The sequence below is a fragment of the Mesocricetus auratus genome, unplaced genomic scaffold, assembly GCF_017639785.1.
Source record: "Mesocricetus auratus isolate SY011 unplaced genomic scaffold, BCM_Maur_2.0 Super-Scaffold_100004, whole genome shotgun sequence".
NCBI classification, from domain to species: domain Eukaryota; kingdom Metazoa; phylum Chordata; class Mammalia; order Rodentia; family Cricetidae; genus Mesocricetus; species Mesocricetus auratus.
In genome coordinates this window covers 22,412,874-22,428,599 of record NW_024429189.1, presented here as the reverse complement: position 1 = coordinate 22,428,599, position 15,726 = coordinate 22,412,874, and the positions used below count along the sequence as shown (strand labels likewise).

Sequence of the window (15,726 nt, the reverse complement as noted above, 5' to 3'; positions counted from 1 at the left end):
ACGTACACACAAGTTCAGTGCCTGCAGAGGGCAGAGGCAACAACAGATCCTCAGGAGTTGGGAGGTAGAGGTAAGCCACTCTGCATGGATGCTGAGGTAAACTCGGCTGTCTAGAAGAGCAGTGCACACTCTTAACGACTAAGCCATGTATCCAGCTCCTCAAAATGTAACGTTTCTCATTCAGATATGTAAAAGGACATAAGAAGGTAAATCTCTACCCTCCCCGAAAGACATCTTACCTGCTTCGGGCACGTCTGACGATGGAGGTAGTGGTGGGGGAGGAGGGAGTGAGGGTCCTGAGGAGGTAGCCCCTGTAACTGATCCTACATAGTTACCCACTGCAAGTTCTGACCCCACCGACAATGTGCCAGAGGCCACAACTGGCAGTATGGCAATGTCCCCATCCCCTTTCTTCTGAATTTTAATGGTCCCTTGTTTCTCCAGTTCATGAATCTTTTTTTCCAGGGTAGACTGTCTTTGAATGGCTTCTTCCTTTTCTTTGACCATTTTTCTTAATGTGTGAACTTGGGTATTTGCATCTTTGTAGATTTCCTGCAAAAGAGGTCCTGGTTAGGTTTTTGACTTCATAGGACAGTTCCAGTTATACCTACTGGGTACACCAACTGAGGAGAATGGGTGGAGAGAAAGCATGCACTCCGACATTTGGGAAAAATCTCTGAAATTCAGCCAGAATGTGCAAATCACAGTAATTACCAACTGAACTAATAACGCATGCAATGTATTCTAGCATTTGCTATTGTTAATGAACTCATTTCCATTTTATAAGTGGGAATGAACTCCATTTTCTCCATAGGCAGAAAAGGGCAGAGCAGAGATGACTTTATCCCCCAAATTGAATTTGGAACATCCCACACATATCCTGGTGGTTCGGCATGCTTCCCTTCACTATACAATTTACTTGTAACCCCTTGATCTGCATTAACTAACAAGAGGCTCTAAATCAGACTAGGATTAAAACCTCTGCAAAGGCTGGATATAGTGGCGTAGCCTTTAATCCAAGCACTGTGGAGGCAGAGGCAGGCCGATCTCTGTGAGTTTGAGGCCAGCCTGGCATACACAATGATTTTTCAGGTCAGCCAGGGCTACATAGTGAGACCCTGTACCAAGAAGATATATCATAAATAGGCAAGCAACCAAACTCTGCAAAGCCTGGGGTGACCTATTCATGAATGACCAAAAGTTAGGGACATGGCTCGATTTCTCTGGCCCTTGACTGAGCTCAGGACAGCCACTGCTGAAATATTTTTCCTTTGGTGATGCATTTAACAAAACAACCCAAAGCTTCCCACCACTAATTACTTACCATTCTCATAGTTTAGAGTATAAAACAAAGTTAAAATTCAATTCAAAGGCTGTCCTGACTGTGTCTATTAAGAGTCCACAGATATTCTAGTGTGAGTGACTTTGTGGAACTAACCTTTCTGGCTGGGCCCTGCACATGTTATCTCTCACCACAGACCTCCAGCAGACATGGAAACATTCTTCACACACTATCATTAATAATCTAAGTGTCTGAACTTGAATGGAACCCATATGCTACAACTTAGTCTGGATAGTATGCCAGAAAGTAAATGTGCAAATCTCTCTGTGTCAGAATACCAAACAGCACACACAGCCACAATAACCATCACATAAAATGTGCCATCACATTAACCATGGTGTGAAGGCAAGCCATGTGCCTAAAAGTCCTGAATACATGTCTATTTTCTGTTCTACACAGTTCCAAACACATGGATGGTACTCCCTAAGTGCCTGACACTTAAAGTAAAATGATGGCAAGGCAAAATCAAATAGCTAGGATTATCTGATAATAAAATGCACTGGGTTTTGGGTTGGGGTAAATACCTTTAGGTCTACCCTGTGGGGTGAATTGTTTCCATAGCAACCAAAAAATCTGTTTTGAGTAAAAGCAAAATAAATAAATACAATGAATTCCAAGCCCTAATAAAAATAAATAAGTGGCACGAATCAAATCCATGCTTTGTTTTTATTTACAACCACATGGAGGATCCACAGAACCAACTTAGCCTCCCCAAGATGGGAAGACAATGTTGCTCCCAAAAGGAATGTAATAAGGAAATACTGAGGCTGGAGTTTTTGATTTCGCACACATGGGTACACACACCTTATGTGTACTTTTGAGTACCACCCTCGAAATGGTTGCAATAAACACACTGCATTGGCACACACCTCTGCAATGAACATGCTCCACACTGGACCAGCCTAAAGCTGGAGCTCACTGAATTCCCTGCCATATCTGGGTAGCTGCTGCCAGCAAACTTACCCGGACAACATCCAGTTCCTTATTCCTCTGCATGAGTTGCTTTTCCAGTTCTACGATCTTGGACATGGCTTCATTCTCTGTGTCCTGCAGCTTTTCAGACAGCTGTGAAATTGTGACAAGGAAAGAGTGTCACAACACACATCATCCTGACCAGATCCTTGGGTCCTCAGAAGTATAAATCCCAGACAAAGAGGGGCCCACTAGAGTCTTGCATATATTCTACAGGTTATTTTCTGGAAACATTAATTTTTGCATTGTGCTTCTGAAGACTTGTTTCAACCAAAATTAATAATATATATGTAGCCTCCATAACCCACACAACAGCCTCTCCGTGTTTGAACATGCACAGCCCTGTCTCCCTCCATGTTCTGGGGCTAACAAGAACAGAAAAAAATTAAGTAGGGAAGAGTGGAGGGCTACTCCCTATCTCCCCCCCAAAAAAGGGATCATCATGCAAACCTGCTGTAAAATGTTGATCCAGAAAACATGGCCATATCATTTTAGTCAGCTAAATAAGTATGGCTTGCTTTTACCCAAATAATGGCAGTTACTTATATAAAAGTCAATATAGCAAGGCTGGCTGGGGAGGCAGGAGTGGAGGAAGGAAGCTGGAAGTAGTTCCTTGTCACATAAAGTTCTACAACCAAGCAACTTCTGATTTCCCACAGGACATAATCATAGGCAACGGCAACCATGGAGGCAAGGCAGAAGAGTGGATAGACATTTACAAGTTAAGCATGTAATTACAAAGAAAGAGAAAGAAGGGAAAAGAAAAGGAAAGAAAACAAATCTTTTAAAGGAAATAATTGGACCTGTAAGTTCTCTTACTAGGCAGATGCCAAACATATGTCAATGCAGTTATAAAAGTGGGGAACCTTACTTCAACTATAAGCCCTGGGGAGACCGGCTTCACAGTGATGGTAAAGGATAAAATAAACACATGTAATACTTTAAAGTGCTGGGACACAAAAGCATTCTTCAGAGAGAAAAATTCTACATTTTTCATTTTTCCTCTTTTGTTTTTTCAGGACAGGGTTTCTCTGTGTAGCCTCATCTGTCCTGGAACTCGCTCTGTAGACCATGCTGGCCTAGAACTCACAGAGATCCACCTTCTTTTGCCTCCCAAATTCCAGGACTAAAGGAGTGCACTACCATCACCCAGTGAAAAATAATATTCTTACAAAGAGAAACAATTCACTTCATAATAAAGAAAAATTCCGGGGAATGGAGAGACAGCTCAGCGATTAAGAGTACTGGCTGCCCTTTCAGGGGTCCTGAGTTCAAGTCTCCCAGCAACCACAAAGTGGCTCACAACCATCTGTAGTGAGGTCTGTTGCCCCCTCTGGCCTGCCTGCATACATGCAGGCAGAGCCCTGTATGTGTACATAATAAATAAATAACTTTTTAAAAATATTTTTTAAAAAAAAGGAAAATTCCAATCAAATCATGACAAGAATTTTGTTTTCAAGAGGTCAGTGTTATAGTACTTCCTCTCATATATGAGGCCCAAGATGCACCATTGAGCAGGGAGAACAAGAATTTAGACCTCACAATGCTTGGGTTTTTGAGAAATAATTTAGTCCTCAATATTAAATATTGGTTCACATTAACTTATTTGGGGTTAGTAAATTTCCCTTAAACAAAATCAGGACCCTGTCTGGCGGTACAGTTGGCATTATACCAGAGGGACCTGCCTCTTCAGAGGAGACCACAGATGACCAAGCCAGTGATTTCCTGTAAAATCTCTACAGCTGAAACGAACCTGACTAGCATCTGAGGCGCTGTTGAGGAAGGAATATGGAGACTTGCATCTGCGACACAAGACAGTCCTATGTCCTGGGCTTTGATGCCACTTTGAGAAAGTGGGTTACCTTGAGACTCCTTCATCAGGCCAGTTGCCCTCTTTTCACATCCCTCTCTAACCCTTACGCTGTCAGCCATCCTACTCATCTGTGTTCCCAACTGGGATTGCTAGTGCACGTGACTTGGGAGAAATGGAACAGCATTTAAGTGGAAAGGAAGCAAGGGTTTCTCCTGTAGGAGACATACCTTCCTTCTTTAAAGACCCAGAGGGAATCTGAGGGCTCTCTGGCCCAGAAGCTGCTTATCCCTACCCTCCAAACCCTTCCACTTCCTACCACAAAAGGTAGCCTCAGCTCATGCGTCCTGGACGCCAGGGCCCTTTCCTCTCTGAGAGGCACTCACATGAGAGATGTTTTCTTCCAGTTCTTCCACCCGCTCCAAGGCTGCATTCTTGGTTTCCGCATCTTCCAGCAGGGCCCCCACGTCAAACACGTTGTCTAGGTAAGCCTGTATTTGTACCTGCAGCTTGTCACTCTCTGTGTGTTTCAGCTTCTAAAATCAAAATGCCAGAGAAGGTGGTACTCATTTATCTGTAGACGCACTATGCAATTACCCAACCCTCTACTCATTCTGTTGCAAGTAGCCTGCTTTTCCCCACCAGAGTTTAACACATCATCCTGAAGAGAATTGCAGCACATCCCTGTGAAGAAGGTATAGCTAGACCATTTCCCAGATACACATGCATTCATGCTACATATATACATATATACGTCCCTCACGTCCTTCCTACTCTAGCCTAAAACACTTACACATAAGTAAAATCAAGACCACAGAAGCATTAAAGAAGGACTTGAAATGGAATAGCTAAAAGCCATGTGAAAAATAAGGGGCATTATGAAGAAGACTGCAGTAGGGGACATCTTACCAGGGCTGTGATTGGTGTCTGGGGACAGAGTGTAGCTAGGAGCTACCAGTTGTATTCGTATCTGACTTTGGGTTATTATAGTCCACAGTGCTAAAAGTCCCCACACAGGATTCATTTCCTAAGGTGGTGCCTTAGGAACAGCTGATCCCAAAAGCAGGAATCAGAAAGTATCTTCCAGTTCACTATGTCCCAGACCAAGGGTCCTAAAGCAACCCAGCTAGCTATTTCTCAGGTGACATTAGAGGCTGAAGAAATCGGAGAATCCACCCATTAGAACCACACATCTGGGGGAAATATGGGACCAGAATAATATCCAGCACATAGATGATGACAGCAAGTTAACAAGCATATCAATGACCACTTGTCAAGAAGACTGCCTTTGAAAACAAATAAAATAGTTATATATTAGATGCATAGAATATCGTCCTTCTAATGATCCCTATCCATCAGAGTCCAGCAACAAACATAACACAATTAAGTCAGTATAAGATTAGGGGGTTGGTATTTTTAAGAGAAATTTCAGATGATATAATTTCTAAAGAAAAATGAGTTTTCTCTTGGTTTAAATTGAAACCCTGCAGTTTAACTTGTTTTAAAGAGAGTACATTGGCATGGAATGGGAAAATAAAAGCTTTGTGACAAGGAGGGGCGCACATCTAGTGGACAGAAAGGCCCTGGGGTACATCTATGACTACCACTTATACTTTCTGTTCTTTTATTGAACTTCAGGGAACTGGCCTGGCGCTTCTGTGAGGCAGCAAGAAAAAGAAACTAAACTCCTTTATCCCAAGAAGTGAAAGCAAGTATTCTAGAGCAGCAAACACTTTTTGCAGAATTAACAGCTCCAGGAAGAAGTCTGCAGTGTTCATTTCCTCGCTACATTTTTATGCTCTAAGCATTCACGCATGCTACAACATTCTTGGCTTGATCTCGCCTGCTCAGATCGGGTCTCCAGAGTGATCCCCAAATAAAATTTTTCTCCAGTTTTGATGAAGGATGCAATGAGACTTGATACAGACAGAGCCTGAGAAGCAAAGCAAAGTCGCAACAATGCTCCCAGAGGATGTCTGACTCCAGCACTAAAAGGGCTGCAGGCAGGGGGGATCCACAAATGTCCCAGGAATTCTGTACTGAATCCAGCTTTGCTGGCAAACTGCATCGTTCAAATCGGTTCCCTTTAACTAGCATGGCAATTGTTAACCTCACAGTGCTTCAGACATTCTGGAGTTACTATGAAGTGAACCTCAGAGAACAGGCGATAAATCCATTCTTAAAAACGACACCAAAAAAGATCGTGATACTCACGTCCAGGTATTCATCCAGGCTCAACTTGGTAAATTCATATTGGAGGTGAACTCTGAAGTTCATATCTTCTACTGAATGGACTACAATATTAATAAACTGCATAGAAGCCACCTGAAATGAAATTTCCAAAGGGTTAAATTGGTTTCAAGTACTTTCTCCCAATTTAAGCACATCCAGAACACATACTTCATTTCACAAGTTTCAGTTTACACTAATTCCTTTTTCTTTAATGTCACTAAACCTCCAAAAAAATCTTGTAATTTTTAATTAAAGGAATCGAAGAGGTGCCACAATAAAACACTACTTCACAGTCACTAAGAATGGCTGTAATTTCTAAAATGTATATGATATTGGCAAAGACATAGGGGAAAAACCACCCACTGCTAGTGAGAATGTAAAATGATACAGCCATTTGAAGACATGAGTTACTCAACATGTTGAGCACCATGTTTGTCATAATGGCTTAAGGACTCAATTGCATAACTAAGAGAAATCAAGAAACTCGCTCCCATGAAAAAGTGCATAAATATCCCAATATCATATATACCAACTGACTGTGGGAAACCACCCAATGTCCATCACTTGATGAATAAATAAAACGAAGGATAATCATATGATGGAATAGTCTATGACAATCAAGTACAATGAAGTACTGATACATGTTATGACATGGATGAACTTGGGAATGTCATGGTAAATGAAAAAAATGCCAATGAAAAAGGACCACCATTGCATGATTTCATCCATATCAAATGTGCAGAGCATCCCAAACTAAAGCACATGGGAAACAATTTTAATGGCATAGGAATACATAAGGGATGAATGTGGTTATAATTGGACTGTGAATGGTTATACACTCCAAATCATAAACTCTCCATGGGTGAAGTAGATGCTATGTTAATCTAATTTCAAGAAAGCTGTTCTTAAAGAGTTAGATAGGTATATGGAGCAAAGTACAAATTACTTCAGAAACATAGATCATACAAAATGTGAAAATTAATACAAAGAGTAACATTCAAACCATGTTGAACCTTGCTCACCACAAGGTAATTACTTCAGAAAATTCAGTTTGAGCTCTATCCTACCAAAAGTTAGTAACTAATCCTGCACACATCTTTCCATGAAGTTGCCCAACAGGAGACCATAAGCGCTTTGGCTGCAGGGCTTCCTTGCAAAGACTGGCCTTAAGACCTGTCTCAGAAATCAGTCCTCAGTTTAATAAATAAGGACCCATGCTGTTTCCAACAATGCCAATCTATTGATGGGAACAATGCCTTACTCATGTTTGCCTCTATGGCATAACCCAGCAGAGGCTTTGGGAAGAAGGGAAAACAATGAAGGACCAGATTCACAAGCCATTTGGAAAACCACTTGCTGTCCCCCCACTCCTCACTCCCAGGAACTGGAAATCAAACTCAGTCCCAGACACATCAGGCAAGTCCTTGACCTCTGAGCTGTATTGCCAGCCCTCCCTCTCTCCATTTATTTTATCTTTTATTTTCGTTATTTTTATTGAACCAATTCTTTTTAAATATATGTTACTGAGATAATTAATGGTAATTTTCAACTTCATACATTCTAGGTTAACCTGGGAATCAATTTTTTAAAGATTTATTTATTATGTATAAACTGTTCTTCCTGCACATCAGAAGAGGGCACCAGATCTCATTATAGAAGGTTGTGAGCCACCATGTGGTTGCTGGGAATTGAACTCAAAACCTCTGGAAGGGCAGTCAGTGCTCTTAAACTCTGAGCCATCTCTCTAGCCCAGGAAGAAGGTCTTGATGAAGGTCTACATACATTAGTTCAGCCTTTGGGCATGTCTAGGGGGTTGGGGGGGTTGATTAACTGATATGAAAAGATACAGCCTACACTAGGTGGTACCATTCCCTAGACAGTGGTCTGGAATTGTACATGAGCAGACAAATAAATCTGAAAACGAGCAAGCAAATAAGAAAGCAGGCATTCATCCCTGCCCAGCTACTGCTGTGATGTGATGGCCAGCTCATGATTCTGCTGTGGGGAATTTTCTATGATGATAGCTTGGAACCTGCAATTGCAAGTGAGATAAACCACTTCCCTCTCTATTGCTTTCATCATAGCAACACATGGAACTAGAACAATTATATACTGGACAGCTTCAGAGACACATGAATTCTCTTAGTGGAAAAGGGACCCTCTTGGATATTGTGAAAAAAAAAGTTTAGGTTCTCCAGTTAAATAAAGTTAAAATAAATCTTGTCAGTTCTGATTTTTTTCCAGTTATTTAAAAAAAATCCACAGGGAAAAAAAGTCTCATACTACATTAAAGGGACTTATACCATTTAATATGGGGACTAGATTGTTTGGGAAGCTGGGACATTCAATGGAATTGCCAAGGAAGTTTATCAGAGGCCTCATTTTCTGGAGAGAAATAGATTAGACTCTTCCATCTTTCCTTGCTGCTTCTGAAAGCAAATCCAAAAAGGGAACATACAGATGAGGGACAACATCCTGTAAGAGACTACTGAACTCATTTTCCTGTTCTTCGTAGTGTGTCGATTTGAGTGTGTGTCGATTTGAGTGTTTCTCTTTTTGGGGGGTGGTACTGAAATTGAGTTTGCATTGTTGAATGCAGTAGCAAGATAACTCACCATAAAATCTATGTTATTATCTTCATTTCTGAAATGTTCCATCAACTTCTCAAAACGCTGCTTTTCTCCGCAGACCTAGAACACACATTGCTATCATGCATATGACGTAACTAACATATGTATTCCAAAACTAGCTACAGAAATTTTAGTACTAACAATTATCTTCAGAATATTTTTTCCTATCTCCCTTTATATAATCCTTAACTTTTCTTCAAAGCTAATTAGCCACCAAATGGAGATATGAAGCAGACCAGACGCAGGTCCTAGGTTCCTATGGTTTTGATGCTATCAAATGTGTTCTTCCTTCAGCACCCCAAAGGTTTCAGCATATATCCACAATACAGTTCATAGCCAACTGGCTCTAGATGTCCTGTATTACATTATACTTCAGACAGATACTGAAGGACCTACATAAGCTGGCATTTAAACTCCTTGCAAGGAAGACTGGCCATAATCTTATGCCTGCCTCAAATAAGTTGAGCACAGTACAACATCCCATAATTACAACACAGTGATTATGGTACAAAAGGGACACTCTGGGAACGGTTCTAATTCATCCACTGAAGGTGTATATAGAAAGTTGCAGTGACTTATGATGGTGTGCCCACCAGCCTGAATCACACACATTTTATCTCAAAGTATTGTTTCTAATGAATATGTGAAAGAATTAGGCAAAGAACTCCAAACTCCAGGATCCCAGGGTGTGGTGTGGTATATCTACATGAAAGTTACAGACATGTAGTAAAACAAAAGAAATAAAAAGAAAAAAGGAACAGTCAAACATTTATATCCAAATTATAGTTCTCTGAAGACACACTCACAAAATCCAGTATGAATCTTCATTCTGACCTTGCCCTTGGGTGGTTTTGTTGGAACCAAACCCTACACCCACTAGTTAGTTAATTCTGCCTTCTGAGAGTGGTCACTTGAACTACATGCATGCTAAATCAGGCTACATGTGTTAAAGACAGCATACTCAGATTTCATTTGTGATCCCAGTCTTCAAGAATCCTCCTAAGTGGCATTTCATAAAATGTAATAATGCAGCCATTTAATTCAGTCATGCCAAATCCTATATGGACATATATACAATTGAGAATGAGAAAGTGCAACAAAGATATGAATGCTATGTTTTACTTCTCTTACATCTTCAGCATCTAGAATGATACTTAACATAAGGTCTCTATTTTAATTGTACTGAATAGAAGATAATAAAGCCAATTGTATCAAAATACCCTTCACAAAGGATGACAACACTTCTATTTGCCATCACATTTTACATGGAGAGACCCAGCAGGTGGCAGCAGACAAGAGTCTTTACTGAAGACTCCAGGGCCTGCAGTGATGCTGGGAAGTGCAGATGACTAGCCTTCATCCTACCAAGACTGCCAAATCTTAACATGACTAATGTTCACAAAGCTTTAGACCAGAGTTGCCAGGATTCTGATCACTACTCACCATTTACTTGTAATTGTCTATGGTGGCTTGAAAGAAAATGGCCCCAAAGGGAGTTGTAGTATTAGGAGGTGTGGCCTTGTTGGAGTAGGTATGGCTTTGTTGGAGGAAGTGTGTCACTGTGGAGATGGGCTGAGGTCTCATATATGCTCAAGACACCACCCAATGTCTGAGACCACTTCCTATTGCCAGCAGAACCCTCAGCTACCATGTACCATGGTAGACAGCCATCTCTCCAGCACCATGTCTGCCTGCGCGCTGCCATGCCCCACCATGATGATAATGGACTGAATCTTTGAACTGTAAGCCACTACCTCAATTAAACCCTTTCCTTTGTAAGAGTTGACATGGCCATGGTGTCTCTTCACAGCAATAGAATCCCTAACTAAGACACTGAAGAGAGTAGGCAAAAGCACCTTGGCCTAAGTACTGCCATATTGACTTCAGACTCCATTTTACCTGTAGGGTGAAATAAAGTTCAGGTTCCCAAGCTCTAGGGAAGCTGAGAACTTTCCAATGGCTGCCCAACCTCCTCTCTAAACCACAGAAATTGTTGTTATGCATCTTTAGTTCTCTAGAAACATGATGGCTGTTCCTAACAACAGAAAGAACAAATAAATCTGGTTGACTGGACTAAAAGGCTTGCATTGTATGTCAGACAACAGTGATAAGACAGAAGGAAAGTCCCTAATCGTTTATTCCTGACAGGTGAAAGTTGTGTAACTTAGCAACAAATGTTGGTGATTTTTGTGTTAAAAAACCTTACTTCTGCCCCTGCTTGGGGCTGACAGGAGAAACAAGGCCCCTGAGCTCTTGTCCTGCAGCCCTGATCAGTCAGTGACTTGCTTATGTGGTGATTCATTAAAAATTTTGGAATCTATAAATGTCACCTCTCTCCTTCTCTGTGGTGCACAACAGACAGGGTATAACAACAATGCCTTAAAAAAGTTGCTGTAGACAGAGGAACATTGAGGCCACATTGGAGGAAAGAGAGGAGTCTCCAATTGGGAATAATCTGTAGTAAATTATGTTGAAAAATACTTGTCCCTGGAGAGTCTATTCAACAGTCCCACTAGGATGGAGGTGACACTGGCAAGCATCATTTAGAAGCACATGGAGGCTGGGGCAGTGGCTCAGTGGTTAAGAACCCTTGCTGCTTCCATTCCCAGCAACCACATGCAAGCTCATGACCATGTGTGAGTCTGGTTCCATGAGACCCGATGCTCTCTTCTGGCCTTTGTGGTTATTGCACACACATGAGCATACTGACACGGCACATAAAGATACAAGAATAATGAAAGAGAAAAAATGTCATTAAAGGCACAGTGGTTCCTTTTGATGCCTCAGAAAGGCTGAGGACCAGAGATCTATGTACATCACGGTCTGTCCAGATGGCTCCAAATGGAGGTCAAGGTCCTGGAAACAAAAGTTGTTAAACACAGGCAGTGAGGCTGTTGCTCCCCCAACTGTGTCATCAGCATATCTTCCCAAAGGAACAAGTGTCACTTGCATGGTTGATGAAAATACCCTGTGTTGCCATGGAAAGGGAATTATAACCTACATATTCCATATCAGATTCCCTAACATCAGAATTTTATTCTCAGGAGAATGCTTTGCCTAACTCTTGTGTTGGGAGGATGGTAACAAGAGACATTCTTAGATTGGGAACAGCTCCCCAACTCCTAAGAAGTAGACATAGATCAATGCCCTGTTGAGCTCAAAGGCATGCAGTAAATTAGAAGAAGCAACAGCCACAGTGACAATGACAATGCAAATCTAGGAGGACAAAGTCTTTCAAATCAAACCATATTAGGAAGTTGACAGGGCGATTTGACAATCTGATTCCTTTAATGTATTAATGAGTTTGACACTCAGGTAAGATCAAATAGTCCTAGGAAAGGTCTACAGAGTAGCAAACCAAATCCCTAAAGGATGCCTTATCTTAGAGTGCCCAGATACACATCCCACTTAAGATAACACAAGGCTAGAGAAAGGTGTCAGTGCTTAAGAGAACTTGATGCTCTTACAGAGGACTCAAGTTTTATTCCCAGTACCTATATTGGGTGGCTCACAAACACCTATAACTCCAGCTCCAAGGAATCTCATCCCCTTTTATGACCTCCACAGGCACCCACATGCATACATCTCTGTCCCTGTCTCTCTGTTGGTCTCTCTGTCTCTGTCTCTCTTTCTCTCTTTCTCTCTTTCTCTCTTTCTCTCTCTCTCTCTCTCTCTCTCTCTCTCTCTCTCTCACACACACACACACACACAATTTCTTAAAGTCTTAAAATATATTCTGAAAGACAATACTGAACTCTCTCCAGAACTATGACAGTGGTTAAAAGCACAATTATTAAATATTGCAGGCTGGCACTCATTGTCTAACACTTGACATGTATATATGAGTGTGCTGGACAATATTTTGTCAACTTGAGACTAGCTAGAGCCATTTGGGAAGAGGGAACCTCAAATGAGGAACTACCTCCATCAGATTGCCTGGGGGAATTTTTTTGATTAATAATTGATGCAGTATCCATTAGCGGGTGGTGCTACCCATGGGCATAGTGTTGTATAAGAGAGCAGGCTGAGCAGCCCAATAAGTGGTGTTCCCCCATGACCTCAGCTTCTGTTTCTAGCTCCAGGTCCCTCCCTGGCAATCATGCCCTACCTTCCTCAACAATGGAGTGTGACCTGAGAGTACTAAACTGAAATAAACCCTTTCCTCTCCAAGTTGCTTTTGGTCATGGTGTTTTATGAGAACAATAACAACCCTAAGACTACCAATAACTCTGATAGTCCTTCTAAAGGGAGCAGGTTCCTGGACTCTAAATCAAGACTTGAGCGAGGAAAGGCCTCCACTGAGGATACTAGGAATCTGTGCCTCTCAAAGCATTCAAGTTTTCTGGGCTAGTTTAGGAGAACCAATGGTCCATGTACTCATATACTGATTAAATCCTCGGCTCTTTTGTTTTTGTTTTTTTAAGATTTATTTACTTATTATATATACAATGTTCTGTCTGCATATATCCCTGCACACCAGAAGAGGGCACCAGATCTCATTACAGATGGTTGTGAGCCACCATGTGGTTGCTGGGAATTGAACTCAGGACCTCTGGAAGAGCAGCCAATGCTCTTTACGTCTGAGCCATCTCTCCAGCCCCCTCGGCTCTTTTGACTGTCAGAGGTTAAATAGCTAAACCATCAGCTCAATTTATCCAACTTGTATCTGAGCAACACCAAGAAGACTTAGTTACTTTTTCTGGGTTATCATGGGGAACTAGGATACAGCTAAACAGGAATTAGCCCATGCCAGTGCCTACACAGGTACAAGGCATCTTTGCATTGTGGTAACTCATAGATGATTCCATTTGGGGTATTAGAGAGAATGGATTTTACATGGCAGAAGAAAGGGCAAATGGACAACAACAAGACAAATTACATATGAGTAGTTAATGAAAAGAGATTCTCATAGTCACTGTTTATTGCTGTGAAGAGACACCATGACCAACTCAACGTCTATAGAGCATTCAGTTGGGGCTTGCTTACAGTTTCATTTAGTCCATTATCATGGTGGGGAGCACGGTGGCAGGCAGGCAGGCAGGCACTGGAGCAGTAGCTCAGAGCTACACCCTGATCCACATACAGAGAAGAGAGACTCTAGGCTTGGCATGTGCTGGGATTAAAGACATATGACTTTGGGGTCATTCTTATTCAAACCACCACAGAAACAACAGCAAGTTCAGAACAAGCAATAATTGATTTTGTGGTGAAGATGCCCCCAAAGCATTGCAGTGTCCTGGTATACACAACAGAAATAGGCATTAAAAAGAGCGTTCAATGTATTTTCTTTAGAGCACTTTATTCTGTCAACAAAGAAATCCAGGTCAAGAACATGAGTGCTATGAAACAGATAAACATGTCAAAAACGAATGAATTAGATGCCTTCCTTTCTATAGCTCCTTGGTGAATGTGCTAGCGACACAGACAGGAAATCATGAAAGGGCGTGAGTGACTGCTCCTGGCTGGCTCTCTCAAACTCCTGCATGCTCACATCCGGATTGCTCCACTACCACTCCTCAGTAATGAGTTCAGGTGACGCTCTCCGACATGTTTCCCTAAGGATGGCTGGGGCTCCAGAGCCCCCTTCATGTCTGCTGAGGGAGAGGAGCATGCAAGTCAGATGCATGTTTGTGTCTATGTGACATGAGCAATCACTAAGCATGGGTAGTTTACAATCCAATAGAAAACGAGAAGGTGTGTGTGGGAAGGGTAGCAAATGCTGTGTCCCACATCAAAGTGATGTTTTATTACTAGGACATGCTGCTCACATCTGGACCACCCTACATACTTGGTCAAAACAGGCCCGACATGGTTGGAAGAACATACATCTTCTCTCCTTTGAACTGGCCTAGTTTAGAAACTTGGTCAAAGTAGAAGACATTGGTTTTCCACTGTTCTCAGAATTTACACATTGGCCATCGTGAGAATGCTATGCGTCATCGACACATACGGCTAACGGCCAGTGAGATGGTTGAGCAATAAAGCACTTGCCACACAAGCCTGACAACTTCAGATCAAACACCAGAACCCACATAAAGGTGAGAACTATCTCCATAAAGTTTTCCTCGGACTTCCACATGTGTGCTGTAACACATGTGCCACACATGGTCATACACATGCAGTAATAAGAAATGTAAAAAGCATATGCATAAACCAGAAGCATATTTGCATGCAGATATGACTGCATGCTACATGTCATAGCAATAATTTCCATCTGTCAACAATATGTACATAATGCAAGATGCAAAAACACTTAAATTAAAAAAGGTAGACCAGGGTCTGGCAAGATGTCTCAGCAGATAAAGGCACTTGCTGCCAAACCTATCCCCAGACTTCACATGGTAGAAAGAAGATGGTTCTCTGACCTCCGGATATATGATATATGATATAGCACACATATCCATAATCATAGGCATGGACACACACACACACACATAGACACACACAAAAAAATAAATGTAATTTTCAAAAGATTTCTTTATCTATTCTTTGTATGAGTGCTCTATTTGCATGTATGACTTTGTGCCAGAAGAGGGTACCAGATTCAACTATAGATGGTTGTGAGCCACCATATGATTGCTGGAAACTGAACTCAGGTCCTCTGGAAGAGCAGCCAGTGCTCTTAACCACTGAGTCATCTCTCCAGCCCCAAATAATAAATGTAACTTTTGTTTGTTTGTTTGATTTTAAAGTACACTATTGCAGCTAAAATTTGCTATTCCTGAACTTTGTTTTTTTTT

The 15,726-nt window shown here is 41.5% G+C and overlaps 1 protein-coding gene across 10 annotated transcripts in view; it reads right to left on the bottom strand.

Moving 5' to 3' along the window:
- The window catches only part of Fmnl2 (formin like 2), a 270,315-nt gene that overhangs the window by 25,617 nt on the left and 228,972 nt on the right, over positions 1-15,726 (bottom strand). For all 10 annotated transcript variants that reach the window (XM_040745349.1, XM_040745348.1, XM_040745347.1 and 7 more), the window contains exons 10-14: positions 8,972-9,046; positions 6,339-6,449; positions 4,511-4,660; positions 2,306-2,407; positions 240-552 (exon numbers count right to left, since the gene is read on the bottom strand). In XM_040745349.1, the coding sequence (XP_040601283.1) occupies positions 240-552; positions 2,306-2,407; positions 4,511-4,660; positions 6,339-6,449; positions 8,972-9,046 (751 nt within the window). The remainder of the gene's footprint in view (positions 1-239; positions 553-2,305; positions 2,408-4,510; positions 4,661-6,338; positions 6,450-8,971; positions 9,047-15,726) is intronic.